This window comes from Medicago sativa, chromosome 4, assembly GCF_051527215.1.
Source record: "Medicago sativa cultivar Bolivia chromosome 4, Bolivia_mono, whole genome shotgun sequence".
Classification (NCBI taxonomy): Eukaryota; Viridiplantae; Streptophyta; class Magnoliopsida; order Fabales; family Fabaceae; genus Medicago; species Medicago sativa.
Window position 1 is genome coordinate 5,334,945 of NC_140752.1, and position 19,903 is coordinate 5,354,847.

Below are 19,903 nucleotides of genomic sequence, written 5' to 3' on the forward strand. Positions count from 1 at the left end.
TGGAAAGGATATGTATCCCTTCTTCTCCCTGTTTGGATGATTAATTGATGGAACAAAGTGGAAGGGTCACAAATGTAAAGTTTCTTTATAGGTTCTACAACCTGCAATTTGAAAGGGAACAAAAAAAAATTAGGGTTCGAAAAGGGAATGGCTACTCTCTGTTTCTTCCCTTTTATAAGTCTGTAAACTTCCAAACAATGAGATTTTTCATTAACCCTTTTCATTATTTATACATATATAAATATAGTGATAGAGTTTGAAAAACTGTTTTGACAATTTGCAAGAATAGTTCGTCATGCATTTGGAGACTGATATACATTGCAGGGAGGTACATTTATGGTGTCCTCTTTATTAGCTGCATTTGTTGTTTCTCATAATGATCATCTCCCTGCCTTTGCTTCTACATGAGCAGCTGAGAGGAGGGTCATTCCAGGTTCAGGTGGTGAAGAATTCAAGTTTGCTTCCTTCATGGTCGTGACCCTCAGTTGTGATCATCGTGTTATAGATGGTAATTATTCTTAATCTGATGTTGTTACTTATGCTATATAATTTATTGATCATTGACATATATTACTTTACTGTTTAGTGGAGCTAAATCCCTTTTGTGACTTAAATTTAGCCTTATTTTTGTGATCATGGGTTGAATCACCATTTGTCCTTGATATTTTGATTGTCTGAGTCTGACAATTTAGTCCCTCAAATATAGGAAATGACAATTTAGTCCATTGAATTAAAAAACGTCTATTAATAGTAATTTTCTCAAATTTAACACCACAATTTTAAATGTTCTATATTGTCCAACCCACATGCATGCAAGAGAGAAGCTAATATGGAGACATTTCATAAGTTTTGATGGATGTTTTTTAAAGTGATATTTTGTTGGAGGGACTAAATTGATTGAAGTTCTCCAATTTAAGAGCTAAATCATCTGATTCCCACAATTTTAATAACCAAAATGGTGATCCGCGCAGAGAAACGGGCGATTGGTGCCGAATGGTTGAAAGCATTCAAAGGCTGTATTGAGAATCCATAAACCATGTTGTTGTGATAGTAAATAGAAGGCTCCGATGAAGTACTCAATTCCTTTTTTCGAGTGATAGTTGTATGCGGGAGATAAGATTTGATCACCTGGTATTAACCCATTTGGGTTTGGTTGATTGTATCCCTGACCAATTTTTTATTTAAGTATTTACTCTCTTACAATAAATTTTGCAAATTTGTAATTTTTTAATAAGTGAGGGTAGATAAGGCATTGAATTTTGGTGTGAATGATTGAACACTAATTTTATTTTATTGGCATCTCACCTTGTGTTGATCGAGTATGCATTTCGGTCAAGTGTCGAACATGCGAACTTGAAATCATCAACTCAATTTATTCAAACCTTAATTATAGTTTGATAGTCTAAATATTTGATATATGAGTATGAGCAGTTAAAACATCTGTGTTTGTCGAAACACATTGTGTGCTTTTCTTTGCTCATATGAATAGTGTTTGTTTCAGTGACTTGCATCATAAGTTATTTAATGTTGTGCATGTTTGTTTGCTTTTTTCTTTTTCAAGCTGAGATCAAGGGAATAATATCAGCTTCTGTAACTGTCAGAATAAGTGTTTCTTAGTTAAGTTTTTTTTTTCTTTTTTCTTCCTCACTAGACTAGCATTAGACAACGAAGAACCAAAATTCTTATTATGCGACCTTCGTTCTCAAATTTACGAAGAATGGCAATGTTCTGTAGTTTGAAATAAGCATAAGGAATGCAACGAAAGAAGCAATTGAGGAAATAGATAGATCAAAGTTAGAGTATAGTTGCAGTAGACAGAGTCGTGCAGCCAGATCATGTCCAAACTGTTTTATGAGACAAGTCTCTAGCCGGCTTCAAAATGCTGGTTTTAACAGTGCCATTTGTAATACTGAATGGACAAGTTCACATAATCTTCCATCAGGTAATTTGATTTAATTAGTAATTTTTACACCTTAAACAATCATTCAACTTATAATATGATATAATATTTCTTACAAATGCATGCATCTTTTTCTCTTTTTTTGAAACTGTAACACTTTTTCTTTTAGTAGTTAACAAACTTGTCCCATATGATCTCTTTTGACTTTAAGTCCCTTTTAAATCACTAAAATATTTTACCTTTATTTGTAGCACTATTATTAATCAGGACCATTAGCTATATTGACAAGAATGTATTAGGTGTTAGGTGTGTGTGTTTTTGAAAAGCAACAGGATTTCCAATTAAAAAAATAAGAAGAATAAGCTTCAAGAAATTATTATGTAGTGATCAAAATCTAACAATTATGTATGCCATTACAACTATGCAGGGGAACATACATTTTTGGATGTGATGTATAGTACAAGCAAAGAGAAAACAGATATTAGGGCGATAATAGAACTAAACTTTCGAGCACAATTTGAGATGGGAAAAGCAAGCGAGGACTATAACCGTCTTGTGAGGAAACTCCTTGAGGTTTATGTAGGAAAAGCAGAGAGATTAAGCAACATAATCAGTATGGCAGCTAAAAGTTGGGGAGAGTGATACCTTTATTGCTTGTGCTACAATTGATGGTATGGTTGAGGGGCAGGAATGATGGTACCCTTTTTGTAAGTGTCACCACAGTGTGACTCCTGATTCTGGTGCATATTATTGTAAAGCATGTGTTTCAGATTGTGCCTAGGTTGGATTTCAATATATATCAGCTGGCACAGATGCTGCAATTAGAGGGAATGAGCAGCTATTAGAAGCAACTCACATTCCTTAAAAATATTGACTTTGTAGCTTTAAAATTATTTTTTAATAATGAATGATGATTGCTTATAAAATGTTGAATACCATAAACATATGCAGCTGTTCTGCCCATCTGCATACCTTCTGAAAGTATTTTAAGTTGAGACTTCATAAAAATATTGCATTGAGGTTTAGGGAAGAAAAATTCTAAATATGCGAGTGTCCATACTCCTACATTATTATCTTTTTGAGATGAAGGACACCACTATATCATTGAGTTATAACTAAAATGAAGGTTCAAATTATAGTTCTTGCACCCATAAATGAGTTAATAAAAATAAGAAGGAAACAAATCAATTTATGATTTTTGAAACAAAAGAATGTTGGAGTACTACCTCGACAATCCATACTCCTAGATCAACAATATTTTTCAACAAAATTGTATAATGCAACTTCAAATACTATTCAAAAGGAAGGAAATCTTTGTAGCAATTTTTTTAAGGGTGGCTGATTTTTTACTCTGTAAAATTCGATTGTCTTTAGATCTCTTCAATGTCGTTAATGTATATACACGGGTCTATTTTAGCTATTTGAGATAATTAGTGTTGTATCTAAATAGATAGACCTGACTACTATCTCGAATGTTGATTGTAGTATATGCTGTTTTGATGCTTTGATAAATATTTTAAAAAGGTGCAGATTTCTAATGTCTGTGCAATATGCTTACTTAATTCTCACATTTATAATTAACAGCAATCTCTTAGAAAAATGCAACTATCTTCCTTAATTTGCTCATTTTTCCTCTAGAACAATTTTTTTACAAAATACGTTATTCAACCCGTTATATTTTCTAATTTTAGATTTTTGTTTGTTTTCCATCAAACACAACTACTTTAGAATCTATGTTGTATAACTTCTGTTTTGGTTTCGTTTATGGTAGACGTATCTAGGATTTGATATGTTATGGATCATGGTTTTTTATATTTATATGCATGTAATATATAAATTTCAAATCAATTTACTTTTAAGCGTATTAACAAATATATGTTTGCCAACAAAATTATCCGAAAAAAAGCAATCCACCCCGTGCGAAGCACGGGTTTGTAACTAGTTTAGGCCAAAAAACAATGCACAAAAAGATACAAGTGTTGTATGATGTATAAGTTTGTTTTTAGTATCTACTAAACTAGTTAGGAAAATGAATGTCTGTGCCAATTACCATTTTACCCTTATTGGGGGTATTTTGGTAAAATAATTATTTGTCTTGCTTGCCCTATATATATGTGTAAAGAGAAAGAAAAAAAAACAGAAAAAAGGGAAAAGAGAGAGAGGGTCGGGAAGCAGAGAAAGAAAGGGGATGAGAGAAAGAGAGAAACGATTTCTCTCCCTAAAACTCATGTTCTTCCTTCTTCTTCCTTCTTCCGTTTTCATTTCTGCTTCATCAAAGGTAGTAACAACCCTTCTTCTTTTGTTTTTCATTTTCATTTTCTTCTTCATCAAAGTTAATTTCTGGGGTTGATTAATTTATTTAGTTTTTCAGCAATCTAATGCCATGCATGTCTCAGATAGAATGAATTTTGTGTGTAATCTGTTTTATTTTTGTTTTAGCTTTTGTGTTTTGGTGATTCTGGGTTTTTTTTGTTGTTGATTCTGTTTTTGGTGTGATTATGTTTTTGTTTTTGTTGTTTTTGGTTTCCTTTCCCTCATGCATGTAGAAATTTGATGAATTTAGAGTTAGATTTTCATTTGGGGGAAAAGGGAATTTTTATGGTTTTATGAAATTGAGTAATAAACAGTAAAGTAATATATGTCCCAAAACATGAATTCATGATTATGCTTCTTTTTTCATTGTATAGGTGATTATGCTTAAATTCATCAATGTAATATTCTCTGGTTTGAGTGCTGAATCTAATTCTAATCTTGCATGTGGGTTTGATTGAAAATTTGTGAAGGATTTGTGAGAAGAATGTTAAGTTTGGGTAAGAGGGGTCTGAGGTCGAGAGTGAGGCAGAGGGAGAAGAGTAGAAGAAATGGAATTAGGGTTCTGAGAAAGAAGAAGTAACTAAAGAAAAATTAGGGGTTCTTCAAGACTGAGTAATTGGAGATGGAAGCTAGGAACTTAAGGAAACAAGAGCACCAGAGCTTGCTGCCATCACCATAAAGAATTAAAGGTGGGTTTTCCTTTCCCTCATCCCTCATGCATAATCTAAATCAACTAATTTAGGGGTTATGAGACATGAAATTGATTGATGAAAAGTAAACTGTTCATTATGCATGTTTGATTTTAAGAATTGAAGTTATTGCGTTGATTTGTTTGTGTATTTTTACTAAATTGATTTTGTGTGAATGATAGCATGATTGAAAGGTTTATTGATTTAGCCACTGGAATAATTTGATTGAATGGGTTTTATGGTGAAGTGATTCTTATTGTATATGAAAAAGGAGATTATAAAAATGAGCTAGGTTTTTCTTAAAATTACTGCAGAAAATAGCTTCAGTGCAGGATTTTTAATAATTTATTGATTTTGAATTTTTAGACGGGACCAGTTGCATAAGTTGCAGTTATAAGCTGGCTGCATACAGTAAAATAATCAGAAATGTTTGATTTCATATGAATGATTCAATCATAGGTTTTATGGACTGCTGTGCTGGAATTGGTTTCTACAGATCAGTTTTAGTGTTAGATTTTTCTGAAATTGATTACTTTGAATTTGGATATGGGACCAAATTCATTGTCTTCATGTGAGTATTGGTCATGTATAGAAAAATTTACAAAAATTTATAACTTCAATTTATATGTCTTTGTGGCTTTGAATGACAGATGATTAACTCATTTTTTTTTTTATGTTTCACATATATTGCTTCTACTAATTGAGTGAATTATATGTTCAGGTTCCTCCAGAACTGCAAGTTTCTTTTATTGCAGCAGTTGATAAAGGAAACATAAGAAGCATGCCAACATAGTGAATAAAAAGGTTCTAAAATATTTATCTAAGATTTGATATGTTATGGATCATGTTATTTTATAATTATATGCATGTAATATCTAAATATTTCCTAATGATATGATCCCTGTTGCTTTTTTTTTTTATTTTGACAAAATGTTTTCTGTTACTTGACAGGGATGTTGGCAGTAATATCGCATTGAAAATTCTGAAGCGTGTAGAAAAAGGTTGGGGTCAAGGAAGTATATCGAGTTTGCTGCCTCAAAAGAATGATTTTCTTGATTACTAAGGTAGCAGTTTATGTTGGTTTGAGGTTAGGAGATGGTTATTGGTTTGTTTTGTTGTTTGATTGTGGTTTTGGATACACTTTGATCATGTCTATGCGAACTGCGTGCTGCAATTTAGAACTATATGATTTGTACTAAACTTTTATTTTATTAATATGTTTTATTTGGTATGATGATTAAAGGAAACTGATAAGGTTGGTGAAGCAATATGGTGAAAGAAAATGGGCTCAAATAGCTGAGAAGTTAGAAGGAAGGGTTGGCAAGCAGTGTAGAGAGCGATGGCATAATCATTTGCGTCCTCAGCTGCTTTAACAAGATCATTCAAGCAGTATCTGACTGAGGATCAAATTTTCAGGTTTTCTAACTACACTTTGACTGTGTTTGGATATATTAAGCGCTTATACCATTCACACTTATCATATAAGTGCTTATATATAAGCTATTTCTATAACAAGATAAAAAAAAAGTCAAATTGTTTTTATATAAACTATAATCTATTTTCATAAGCTATATTGGAGAGCTTATGAAAATAAGCTGAAAACAACTTACAAACATGTCATAAATTGTTTCCATGAGCTCCTTCAGACAATCCTAGAAGTGTTTATGGCAGTGGATAAACTCAAACAATCCAATCCAAACATGGTCTAATTATCTGTAGATTTTAATGATTGTAAAGTGCTTTATTTAAAATGGAAAATATTATATAGGATCGATCACTATCTTGGAAAAGAGCTTGTGGAAAATCTTTTTGTTCTCCGATTCTCAAATCTAATTTTTGAACCTTTGTGGTCGAGGAAATACATAAAAAATGTACAGTTGATATTCTCAGAAGATTTTGGTACTGAAGGACGTGGCAGGTAACTTCTCTTCCTTTGCAGCATTTACACTTTTTATGATCTTAAAATGGTGATTCTCATATATTTTCATATCTGTTCCATGTGTAGGTACTTTGACAATTATGGTATAATTAGACATATTATGCAGAATCATCTACTTCAAATACTAGCCCTCTTTGCAATGGAAACCCCTGTTAGTTTGGATGTAGAAGACATTAGAAATGAAAAGGTCTCATATGGTTATATACTTTTTTTATAGGCAAATATTAATTTTTAGTATATTACTCCCTCCGACCTTAAATATAAGTAGAAAGGTTCATCTATTTGATACAAATACATGTACCTTTTTCGGTTAAATATAAGGTCGGAGGATGTATATGCTAGAAGCCAGAGTTTAAAACCTGGACTTTCTTCTCAAAATCATTTGGGTGGTTTAGTTCAACCACTTGAGCTACGCCTCAGAGACTCATGGTTATGGACCTTTAATTCATCTGTTTTAAATAATTGTGATTTTTCATGACTTTCAATTGCTTAATGGATGTCAGGTCAAGGTTCATCCTACTCAGTCGATTCGTCGATCTTTGCTGCAAAAACATGGAACGTTTGTCCATTATATTTGTTAATAACTTTCTGTCATAACTTAGTTGTGTTATGGTAGTCCATTGTTGTAGCATTTATTGTCTAGAGGCATGTTTGGATTGATTTATTTGAGGTTATCTACTAACATAAACATTTGTGAGACTATTTGGGAGAATTTATATTTCCTGGTCAGTTGAAGTTTCTGAATTTTATTTCTTGTGTTGTGCTGTTATCTCTGTAAAACCATTGGATCAAATTTGTTTTATAGTATGCCTGCTTCTTAATCAGTAAACTTCTCTGGTCTTAAGGAAAATGGTTTTCTTACTTCATGTATGCTTTTTGTATGCAGTAATTGATATTACAAGGATGGTAGTTCTTCACCCAAACGGGGCTATTGCACTTCAGAAGCATTTTGAATCTGAAAAAGGTATCAGCATTTCCATCATTTTGTTGGAACACAATATTATGACAATAATATGTTTAATTCCGTCTTTGCAATATGAGACACTCTTTTTACTTTGAAACTTATATTTCTTCATGCGCATTGTTTGATATCATTGGCAATGTTGTATGAGATGAAGTGTTAGCCATAAAAATCAACACGAAGGTAAATCAATGTAGCGGAGATCGGAATGTTGTGCTAGAGGAGTGCTAATACTAGACGAGATACAATTAGGAATGATAGTATTGGCTTCTTCAAAAAAAAAAAAAGGAATGATAGTATTGTTATTGTAGAAAAGATAGTTGCATCTCAACCTGCCTTCTCCGGTGAAGGTGATTCCTGGACAACAAATGGACTTTTGGAGCAGCTCAGTCAGACTTGGGATAAGTCAGATTATTTGTGTTACATGACAGAGTAAGTATCTTTCAATTTCTTAAACGCAATGAGTAAATGGAATGCTAATCTATTGAGTATTTATTGATACCTAATTTTTTTATCCTTTTCAGTGTCAACATCAATCCTAATGAAGGTCTTATAAAGAATGGTCAAAATCTTATACTCGCACTTAGATAATTTAATTTAAAAGGGTAATCTTTCATGTTGCACTAATTTAATATCTCCTCTACTTATTGTTGTTTACCTGGCGAATTTGTGCTTGCATCATTGATATCCTTTCATTCATATCAGTGATATTCTTTTTGATGACTTTTTAATAATGTCCCCTCATGACTCTTCTTTCATTTACCAAGATGAAACTCAGCCATTCTTGTGAAATAACTTTTTCAATTGACTGGATATCCATTGATACGATGTCAGAAATTTATACGTGCAGATCTTTGATCTATTTGATGTCAAGAGAAAGGGTGTTGTTGATTTTGATGACTTCGTTAGATCTCTCAATGTCTTCCACCCGAACGCAGCGCTAGAAGACAATATAGAATGTGAGTTAAAAATTGAATCCTCCACTTATTGTTGTTTACCTTAAATTCCTCACTTTGATCTGTCTGTCCTGATATATTATGTTTGGGATTTTCCTGCAGTCTCATTTAGGCTCTATGATTTGCACATTACTGGCTTTATAGAGCGTCCAGAGGTGAGATGATTATTATTTGTTCATATACCCTCAATGAAAATGACACGTTTGTTAATCCACTGAATTTTATGATTTTATTCCCAAGTGAAAACTTTTTTTCTGGTCTTGGTTTTTGACATTATTCTTTGCTGCTATGACATTTATCCTCTTCTCATTGATATCATTTTAATTTGAATTTGCTTTTCTTTCCCTTATTTGGTGATGTCTGACAGGTCAAGCAAATGTTAATTGCACTTCTTTTCGAGTTTGAAATGAAGTTGGCGGATGATGTGATAGAAACAATTCTAGACAAGGTATGTTAGCAAAATTCATAGTTACAATAGAATATTAGATACATGTTAGCAAAATTCGTAGATACCATAGAATATTAGATATGAAATGAAAGTCCACCTGCAGAATAAATATTGTTGCTGATAGAACAACGTATGGTCATGGATGTTGGAGTTCAGTACCTAAGCAAGCAGGTAAATTAATTATCCAATTTTATCTCCATTAGCATATAATAATATAATGTCAAAATTGTTATTAATCATCTTTTAGTTTTGAATTTTTGTTTAATATTATCAGGTTTGCAAAGATGTGGTAAGAGCTGCAGGCTTAGGTGGATCAATTACTTAAGACCTGATTTAAAAAGAGGAACATTCTCACAAGAGGAAGAAAATCACATTGTTGAACTTCATGCAGTACTAGGAAATAGGTAAATTTCAACTACTAACTTAGTCCCTATTTTTATCTTCTCCTATGGTTAAGCAAGAGTGATAAGGAGGTCGAGGGCTCGATCTCACTCTCGGTATAATACTAACAATACTAATATTGTCCGTTTTAAAAAATTATGTTCATTTTCTTCTTATCAGATGGTCTCAAATTGCGGCGCAATTGCCGGGAAGGACAGACAATGAAATGAATCTATGGAACTCATGTTTGAAGAAGAGACTGAGGCAAAAAGGTATAGATCCTGTGACTCATAAACCATTGTCTGAGGTTGAGAATAATGGAGAGGAAAATGCTAATAAGAGTCAAGAGAAAGCACCAGAGATATTATTATCCAATGAATTGAACCTTTTGAAATCAGAGAGTTCAAAATCAGATGCAGCTTCTAGCTATGAGCAAAGAACATCTTCAATTTCACCAAAAGCATATGCAATGGAAATGGAAGGTTCTTGCAACAAAGAGTTTTTCATAGATAGGTTCATTCAACCCTCAGATTTGATGGGAAATTTTCCACTTCAGATGAGTTATACAAACACTGAAAATGAACTCTGTTATATTTCTAAATTTAATATTTTTCTAACTGGAACATAGGGGAAAATATATGTATTCTTATATATCTATGTTAAAATAGATATGTAATGTTCCAAGATATAAGTGAAAGATTATTTCAACAATAGAACCTATATAGTCCATTTCATAAAATCACTTGGGTAAAACCCTTTGGAAGCATTCTTTAATTTCTATTTCAGCCTTGAATCTATACCTATGTAAGATAATTGATTTTGGTTTTCTATAGAAAGATTTTGTGAAACAATTTAACTTTATAACTTATTTGTGAAAGATTGTACATTCACTTAACCATTCAATTTCTTTTGTTCTGACACTTCTTTGTTATATAGTGCAATGGGCATAGGATATTCAGATAGTGAAATGTTTATGGTTAATTTATTATTATGTACTCAGAGTTAGTTTCGAAACTTTTGTTTTGACTGTTTGTGCCTTGCAGTTGAAGTCTCCTTCAGTTTCAAGGAAACCATTGAAACCTGATAACAAGAAACATTTTAACGAGGACGATTCATGTTCAGTTGCTTCTGGGTAATGCTCTTATAAACCTTATAGTCAAAGGGTGTCAAAATCTCATCTCAAGTTTTCCTTATTCTAGCAATGATATTTTTTTTACTTTATCTTATAATTTTCTCCGTGACCATGTAAAGAACTGCAATTTCTGTGAGGTCGTTCAAATCCAGGGCGACTGTTGCTTCTGCTCCAAGCTTTTGGTCAGCTGAACGTGCACAAAGAAGAAAGGAGGTAAAATTTGTTGATTAATTAGTTTTGTTTCAATAGGGTTTTCATCTCAAATTGATCGGAGCATCCCCTTTTATTTGTGTCATAGTTCTATTCAAAATCAAGCAATGGAAGCTGAGAAGAATAAAAAAGAAGCAAGGTAAAAAGGGATTTATTTATTATCTCAAAAAAAACCATGAATTACATTGTCATTCTGTTACTTCTTTTCTTCTTATAGATATAAATTTATGTTAGTTTTCTCACTCTAATTTGTTCAACGATTAAGGATGAGAAATAAGAAGCCATCAAACAGTTGAGGAGAAGTTTAAAATTTAAAGCAAGCTCTATGCCAAGCTTTTACCATGAGGGGCCTCCACCTAAGTTCATATTTTCACACAGTCAGTTTAGTCATATAGTCCGAGACAGATATGGGAAGAAAGAATGATTGTAGGTGTTGAGAATCAAGTTCTGTATATTTTACTTATTGCTCTTTATGACCTCTACTTTATAATTAATTCTATGAGATTGTTTCTTTACATTTTAAGAAGTTTCATTTTGAAATTTTGATCAATAAGATATCTTATTCAATAAATCATTTTCTAATATTAACCTAAACTTATTATTTGATTTAGGATTATGCTCTAGATTTGAGTCTGGTGAATAATATACATCAGCATTGAATGGAACTGTGGCTTTGATGCTTGAACCAAGTCCTGCATTGTTGAGAGATGTTTGTATATTCTTAAGAGCTGGTAGAGTGTACATTAGATATGTTCCATTATATTCCTTGAGGAAAGGTTCATTGCCAAGTGCAATGTATCTGCAATATTTGTATCATAAATGTAGAGTTAAGATATAATCAACTAAACACTGTCAGTTCAAGAAGCTAAATAGATGAAGATTATAGACAGAATATGGCATTAGAAAAAGTACAATATCAACTCCTGCAGCCTTCAGAAATATGAGCAGAAAAGGTACAAAAAACCATTGCTACAAACTGGTAATCTACAATGTCTTTTTTTTTGAACAAGAATTAGACCAAGAAAAATGAAAGACATGGTAAAAGCACAGTGAGTAAAGGAAAAATTAAAGAAAATGCAAGATATAATGTGCATGTAATGTGATGAATGAATGTTGAATATGGTTATAGGATTAAAAAAAATGCTTAACTTGATGTTTAATCCACCAGGGTACAAGTAGCTGGTGACATTTTCATAAACCCAAGAATCAGCAACTTTAGGATCCTTGCTTATTTCTTCCAACATATTATTAGGAATTGCTAACATAACCTCAATATCAGTCCCTAACAAAGCTGTCATAACCCATTCATCAGCATCAAACAGTTTGAGTTTATCAAAGCCATTTTCTTGAAGCATTTTAACGACGTTGTTTGGAGGAAGTTGGTGAGTGGCCATGGTTCCCCACTTGACTCCAACTCCATAACCACATGAAGCCATACTTAAGAAGAAAATAATGATGAAGAGTAATGTCATTAGATAATGATGAGTTGCATTTTCTTGTGCCAATTTTTTTTCTTCTGAGTTTCAAGAATAATGAAAGAACAGAATCCAAAGAAATGGGAGTGAAAAAAGAAAAGGGAACGTGTGATTCAAGGAACGAGAATTTATAGATGTTCAGAGTTAGTTATTTTTTCTCAGTGCTTGTGTTTCATTGCATGTCTTCACAAATAAGGTACATAAAATAAAACAAGGACTTAAAATTGCAACTTTTTTCTCTCTCTTTCTTACTTTTAACAATAATACCAAAAAAAGAATTTCTTGAATGGAATATTTATATATATATATAGGGCAATGCTACAACACACCCACTCATTTTTGTGAAGGTGTGTTTTAGCATTGAACACCTTCTTTGTTTGGACAAAAAACTCCAATTTTCTTTTATTAAAACAAGTCAAACTAAAGGGTAAATATGTAAAACACAATTTATAATTAATATTTTTTTATTTCAGCTCTTCTTTCCCTTCTCGTAAGAACAAAAAAACCTTTCCTTCCCAATCAAAGACATTATGCAGGTACTGGGAGAGGAAAATTGGGGTTTCTAACCCATACCCTTTAGCAATGTATTTCCACTTTTCTAATTAACACAAAGTTCTCTTCTTCAATTTCAATTTCAATTGTCTCTATGATTTCGTTAAACAATTTCCTTTAAACAAGCAACTTTTTTTTGTTTATATGGAACAAACCCCAACCAAACATAAGAAACAATATAACAATATTGAACAGTTAAAAACCAAATTAATATCATATTTACAGGTACAAACAAAACACCACCATAGGAGATTGTAATTGGACGACGAATTGTGGTGGTCATGTTTTGAAGATAGAACATAAGGAACGGTGGTCATCGAATTGAAACAAAAACACATCGCAAATTTCATTGTTGACAGCGGTTGATGAAGGACTGAGTTGAAGATTCTGGCGATGGAGAATCCGATGGTGGTAGTTGGAGGGATAGAACTGAAAGAGTGCGGTGTGATTACCTGGGAGAGCTAGAATAAAAAATTTATGTTAATTATAATTTGTGTTTTACATATTTGCCCTTCAACTTGACTTGTTTTGATAAAGGAAAGTTGGAGTGTTTTGTCCAAACAAAGAAGGTGTTCAATGCTAAAACACACCTTCACAAAAATGGGTGGGTGTGTTGTAGCATTGCCCATATATATATATATATATATATATATATATATATATATATATATATATATATATATATATATACATATATATATATATATATATATATACATACATATATATATATATATACATACATATATATATATATATATATATACATACATATATATATATATATACATACATATATATATATACATACATATATATATATATACATATATATATATATATACACACACACACACACAGAGATTCGTTCCTTAGTTCAGTTATAATGCCAGGCACTACCAGCATGTTTTGCATTAGTGTTAAGCGTATTCATTTATCATCATCACAATCTTAATCTTAATTAGAGTAAAAGAAGTTTTTCCTAGGCCACACATTATTTAACAACTTAATATCTAATGGATTATATGAGATATCCGATACTTACTTTGTAACAGTATTTGTTAGCTGATACTTGAACTATAACGTTAACTTGAACCATAAAAAAAAAAAAAAATTGTGTGAGAACTATAAAGAGTGTTGCAAAGAAACTTCTCTCCATTTCCCTTTATTTCAAGATTCAAATAAATTTAGATATTAAAAAATGGCTATAGTAACTATTATCCATTCTTTGACAATTTTCTTTTATTCTTGATTTTTTCCATCCTTTATATTATTTTTTAAAAAAATCAAATAACCATGCGTTTAAGGACCCTTTTTTTATTGTTATATTAGATTAGATTTTTTTCAAACTTAGATTTTTTTTTATTTTTTTACCTTTTTTTATATATGAATATGAAGTTTGCATTTTCACTCATATTCTGCTCTTTCCTTTAATTTGCTAGAATGAGAAAAATGCAATTGTTTCTTTGAAAAATACAACTACAAGAAAGACAATGCAGTTGATTGATGTGCTTACCGGTCAGGAATACGATTGCCGCCTCATTACCGTTGAGCGTAACAAGGCTGAAAAATCCTTGGGAGAAGGTTGGTTCCAGTTTGTTAGGGACAATCACCTACAAGAGGGCGACAAGCTGCTATTCGATTTGGGTGTTCCTCCTACAATGTTATTTGTTGAGGTGGTTCGTAGAAATAATCTTGCTTGAAGAAAAGTTCTAATCTTTTGGAAGTTGTTGTATGCTGGCATGTATATTTTGTATAATATTTCAATGACAATATGTTTTAAATGTGGTTTAAAACATCTATCCTTTAGATTAAATTTTTTAAAAAAATACGTAATTCAATACCCACGGGTACCCGTATAGTGGGCACCCACGAGGATACGGGGCTGGCAGGGGTATCAAATTTATCCAACGGGGCGGGGACGAGTATCATATTATCCGTACCCATGGCTATCCATTGACATCCCTATCCTTTCCTGTAGATCATGTGAAAAGATTTATATACGTTGAAGCTAAAACACAAAATGATATAAATCAAGTAGAGAAGCTTTCAGCTATCTATCTGATGCAGAAATTTGTTCACCTGAAAGAACTGGATACTAAATCGCAGTTAATATCTGCCTTTGCTGTAGATAATGTGAAAGGATTTATATACGTTGAAGTTGAAAGTCAAAATAATACAAATCAGGTAGCTTTGGTAATATGGTTTTCATTGGTTTATAGATAGATATCAATTATTACTACAAAAGTGTTTCTACCGCTGACTAAATATGTTTTTATTTGTTACTCGTGATCAAGCCATTTTGAAGATTTAATTTTGTAATCCGTAATGCAAGAGTACTCTAAATATTGTATTATGGTTTATAATTATCTGTCATTTCGCAATCTATCCTTTCAATATAATATTTTGTCAAATACGTTACTGAACCCCCGTGCGAAGCACGGGTTTGTAACTAGTTAGATCAGTAAATCTTATCACAAAATTAAGTGAGATAAAACATGCATATGGTGCAACACTATTTTACCGGAGCATGTTAGACAAAATATATTTTTAATGTATTTTTTCTTATTCTTTCTATTTATTTTCGTTGGTTTTTAAAAGAGAGTTTATGTGAATTCGATCCTAAGACTTAATAAATTCATGGTAGGCTTATAGATGTGATAAGCTATGAGCTAGACTCACGTCCTTGCATGTATGAGTCAATTTTTTATCAATTGGACTAATCTCTATTAGATTTATATATAAACCAACCCTTTCAACTATAAGATAAATCAATCGGTCAATCAACCTCTAATCGTAAAAGCGACAGAAGATTCATATTTCTAATTTTTTTTTCTACACCTTTTATTATCCTCATGTATCTGTCATTGAATTAATCTTTTCAAAAAAATTGTTGAAAATTAATTTCTTAAATATTGAAATGGCATCTTATCAATTTTTTGATTTTTTTTTAAATCAAGTTAACTCCTTAGAGACACAACTATCACCAATTCATTCATTCACAACTAATAAAAAAAAACTTCTAATTGCATTCCAAAATAAAATAAAAAATAAGACTTCTCATTGGACCAATCTTAGTTAACTTGGGACCAAGTCCAATAACATGAAAGACTCGACCCATTTTCCACTCCAAACTCACAGGCAAAGCAAAGCAAAGCAAAGGGAAGAGCTGCCACATATGTATCATGCATTCATGCTAAGGGAGTATTTTATCTTTAAATATTATCACCGATTCTCGTGAGAATAACTCAGTTGATAAAGATAATACATAGTGATATGCAATGGACAACTTTCAAATCGGACGACATTCCTACTTATTCGTCTTAAAAGTGAATATTTTAACCACTAAAGTATTTGACCAAAAAATATGGCCAAATACCACTTTTGGTCCTTTTAGTTTGACAGAATTCTCAAGTTAGTCCTTTAAATTTCAAAAGTTTCAAATAGGTCTTTTTAGTTGATAAACTATTTCACCGTTACCCCTGTTATCAGTCTCCGTTTAACTGATGTTGATGTAGCTGTTAAGTTGTCGACTTGGATCAAAACGCTGCCTTTTAAAAGCCTAGGGTATCAAAATGTTATGTTTAATTGTCACAAATGATTATTTATAGTGCTAGAAAGGCATTTTTTGTTGTAAATAGTTGTCTTTCTAGCCCTATAAATGATCTTTTGTGACCCTTAAACGCAATGTTTTAACTACCTGAAGCCTTTGAAACGCATTGGAGAGAATATATATATATATATATATATATATATATATTAGAAAAAGGAATTAAATTAGAGAAAGCATAACTTTAAAAATCAAATTGATGATTTATTTTAAAAGGGAAATGTTAACTTGTGCCCTTAAGGCACAAGTTTAGAAGCTAAATGTAGAAACTTATTTTAGGAAATTGTGCATTCAATATCTTGAAAAGTTAAAAACTTATTTTTTCAATACAAAACTTTTGTTTTAATTCTTTTTTTAGATCATTAACTTGTGCCCTTAGAGCACAAGTTAACATGACCCATTTTAAAATTATATCTTGGGAGGGTGGGATTTAGCATGGGAAAGCAAAGTTTTTTCCCACCATGGAAAAGTTGAATTTTTAGCACTAGATTAAAAGAACATGTTATTATCATGCACTCTCTACACTGGATTTTTTACACTATCTTCCCTAACCATTCTCTCTCATCTCTCACCCACCACAACATCAAGCTCACGGTCCCAACTCTCCTCCATACTTTTCTCATTCTTCTGAATAAGCAACATCGACATAAAGATCCTTAAAGAAAATGTTGTAAGAACTAAGAACATCTTAACAAAATAAAACCACTACCAACTTCCTGATTCAATTTGTAGAATAAAAAAAAAAATTGAGGTCAAATTTCATGTTATTAATACCCAGACTTAGCTATTTTTGCATTAAGATGGAAACAAATGCATCAAGTTTACCATACTTTGTTACACTCTAAAATGCGGCAAAATACTTCCATTCTGTGATAATCAATATGAACTAATTGAGTAAGATCTGGAACCTCGGTGATAGCATAGTCAAAACCACTGAAGTTATTCTCTTGCCAGAGTGAATTCAACACAAGAACAGACAGGTTTCACTCGTCATACTTGATGATAGTACACAAAGAAAAGAAGGGGTTGTCCCTAGTACACAAAGAAATTCAGAAGAATGAGAAGAGTATGGAGGAGAGTTGGGACCGTGACCTTGATGTTGTGGTGGGTGAGAGATGAGAGAGAATGGTTAGGGAAGATAGTATAAAAAATCCAGTGTAGAGAGTGCATGATAATAGCATGTTCTTCTTTTAATCTAGTGGTAAAAAATTCAACTTTCCTATGGTGGGAAAAAACTATGCTTTCCCATGCTAAATCCCACAGAGTTACAGAATCCCAATAGAAAAAGAGAAAATGAAATTAGTGGTTGACAATGAGAAAAGAAAACATGTCACCTTTGGAAGTGGGGATGGAATACTCATATTGTAAGGAGCTTTTTGAGTATAACATGGGACTTATGAAAGAGGCATTGAATTTGGAGCACTCTAAAGTGCACTCACTTTAAAATTCATAAAATCCATTCTTCATGATAAAGGACCAAAATCATCAAATGTCATACATCAATCAAAGCCAATCCTATATCAACCATTAACCGTGCCTTAGGGCTTCAACAGTTTATTCTCCACTACCATTTTTATTTCTTGGTTGTTCCATTTTTGTGCCTTTCCTTAGCTTATGGGCATTCTCACCCTATTAATGATTTCAGGACTGAGTGGGGATTGAAACAAATATTAATATAAATTTTGTTTTTTGGCTTTTATAAGTTTGAGAGATGTAGGTGGATTATAGGACCAAATTTCATTCTAAAAATCAGTAAATGATAAAAACATATGTGTTGTAAAGTATAGGTGTACAACTCATGTGTAAAATAAAGTGTATCTCATATGGTAAAATGACGCGGATAAGTTTGAGATGTTATGATATAGGTTAAAACTTTTGTCAAAAAAAAAAAAAATGATATAGGTTAAAACTTCAATCTAAATTTTTCAACATTTGGTGTGTGTAATTTTTCGTAGACGTACGCACGTCCATCGCTGTAGAAGTGAAACTAAACACACTATATATCAAATTTGTTGTCTATAGGTTTTATGTCCATAGTGACACGATTTGTATACAAGATTTAGTGTGTTTTTTTTATAAGAAAGGGGATTATCAAAAAAAAAAAAAAAGTTGCATGTTTTTGTTAGTAATTAAATAAAAACGTTATTTCCGGGGATAAAAGTGAAATGACAAGGAATGTTATAAGACAATCAAGTAATCAAATAACTAAAAACAAAATATAATGTATTTATTTTTTAAATTTCATTTTTCAAAGGTTTTTTAAGTTTACTCTTGAAAAATTGTGGCTAGTTTACCCAACAACCAATAAAAGTGAGTTATATATAACATTTGGAAAATTGCTCTTCTCCCTTTAAAAATTGTTTATTCTCTTAATTATGTCAAAACATGAGTTAACTCACGTTCAGCTTTTTCAACGTGAGCTAACTCAACGTCAGCTAACTCACGTAGGCACAAAAACAAAAAGGAGAAGAGCAATTTCCTAACATTTGTGCTTTAGTAAGGGTTATAGCTAATTGAAGTTATGTGTTGATTCATATATAGTGGTTAACACCTTTAAAAGAGTTGTAGCGATTTGTTTTACTTGTTGAAGTTTGATTATGCGAATTTAGAATTTTTTTTTAGCTGAATTAGAAGATGAAAATTTGTCATTCTTATTGTGAAGCAGATTTTTGTGCTGACAGATTAGCTAACTTAGGATGTGATCTTGATGATACTTGTATTTTCTACGAGACTTGTCAAGTTCACATTGTATAATTAATTCTTGCTGATTTTTTTATTTTTTTTAAGAGTTTCTACTTCTCGTTTAATTTTCTTGTATTCATCTTATATATATATATATGCTTCGACACTCTTATCTTCTCGGGAAAAAAAAATGCCACAATCAAGTTGTGTATAGGCAGCAAGGATGCTAATTATAGCTTTACTGGTGAAGAATCAGCATATATAGTAAGTTGATATTAATGTCTGAACTACGTTTCTCTAAGTGGAACATCATAATCAAATCATATAGGGCTAGAGAGGAGGAGACCCTAAAAGTGTCATCTAAGAGACCATGTCACATACTATATGGAAGAAATTCTCTTGTGACTAAAACATTTGTGGTTGTGTTTTTGCCTCACTTTTGACTCTCAATTTTGTTTTAACCAAAACATTGATGGTATAGAGACTTCCAACATAGCACAATTGTATGAACATTGAACATAACCAAACATGATGACAAGATGGAATGAGTGAGATATAACAATGAAAACTATTATCATTGTAAAATTCTTTGATCATTGTCTTATTTGTAACTTTCAAAATCCAATAAAAATAGACACTCAGGGGAGATAGTGTG

At 31.8% G+C, this 19,903-nt stretch overlaps 1 protein-coding gene, 2 long non-coding RNA genes and 1 pseudogene across 5 annotated transcripts; 3 read left to right on the top strand and 1 right to left on the bottom strand.

Annotated features, from left to right (window-relative positions):
* The first annotated feature begins 514 nt into the window (after positions 1-514).
* Positions 515-2,826, top strand: LOC146925707 (uncharacterized). Its single transcript, XR_015033912.1, has 2 exons — positions 515-1,942; positions 2,328-2,826. It is a non-coding gene; the product is annotated as an uncharacterized LOC146925707 (long non-coding RNA).
* Positions 2,827-4,038: 1,212 nt separating this feature from the next.
* Positions 4,039-8,232, top strand: LOC146925708 (uncharacterized). 3 transcript variants are annotated; one of them, XR_015033913.1, is made up of 9 exons: positions 4,039-4,178; positions 4,684-4,902; positions 5,624-5,706; positions 5,854-5,966; positions 6,146-6,318; positions 6,671-6,820; positions 6,908-7,028; positions 7,728-7,805; positions 8,100-8,232. It is a non-coding gene; the product is annotated as an uncharacterized LOC146925708 (long non-coding RNA). The 3 variants fall into 3 exon arrangements; XR_015033914.1 differs by lacking the exon at positions 6,908-7,028; XR_015033915.1 differs by lacking the exons at positions 6,908-7,028; positions 8,100-8,232 and adding an exon at positions 7,960-8,001.
* A 111-nt stretch (positions 8,233-8,343) lies between these two features.
* On the top strand, positions 8,344-11,818 carry LOC146925709 (uncharacterized). The gene is made up of 11 exons (XM_085701377.1): positions 8,344-8,349; positions 8,653-8,761; positions 8,861-8,913; positions 9,126-9,206; positions 9,299-9,377; positions 9,481-9,610; positions 9,768-10,719; positions 10,839-10,932; positions 11,018-11,068; positions 11,195-11,355; positions 11,541-11,818. The coding sequence occupies exons 1-7, from the start codon at positions 8,344-8,346 to the stop codon at positions 10,213-10,215; spliced, it is 906 nt and encodes a 301-aa protein (XP_085557503.1). The 3' UTR covers positions 10,216-10,719; positions 10,839-10,932; positions 11,018-11,068; positions 11,195-11,355; positions 11,541-11,818.
* On the bottom strand, positions 11,253-12,365 carry LOC146925710 (glucan endo-1,3-beta-glucosidase 8 pseudogene; annotated as a pseudogene).
* Positions 12,366-19,903: the final 7,538 nt, after the last annotated feature.

What these genes read in the sequence shown, in the direction of transcription:
- LOC146925709 (XM_085701377.1), top strand. An exon ending in TAGAAACAATTCTAGACAAG is followed by an intron (nt 9,207 to 9,298) that starts GTATGTTAGCAA and finishes ATGAAATGAAAG; the next exon opens with TCCACCTGCAGAATAAATAT. An exon ending in TTCAGTACCTAAGCAAGCAG is followed by an intron (nt 9,378 to 9,480) that starts GTAAATTAATTA and finishes TAATATTATCAG; the next exon opens with GTTTGCAAAGATGTGGTAAG.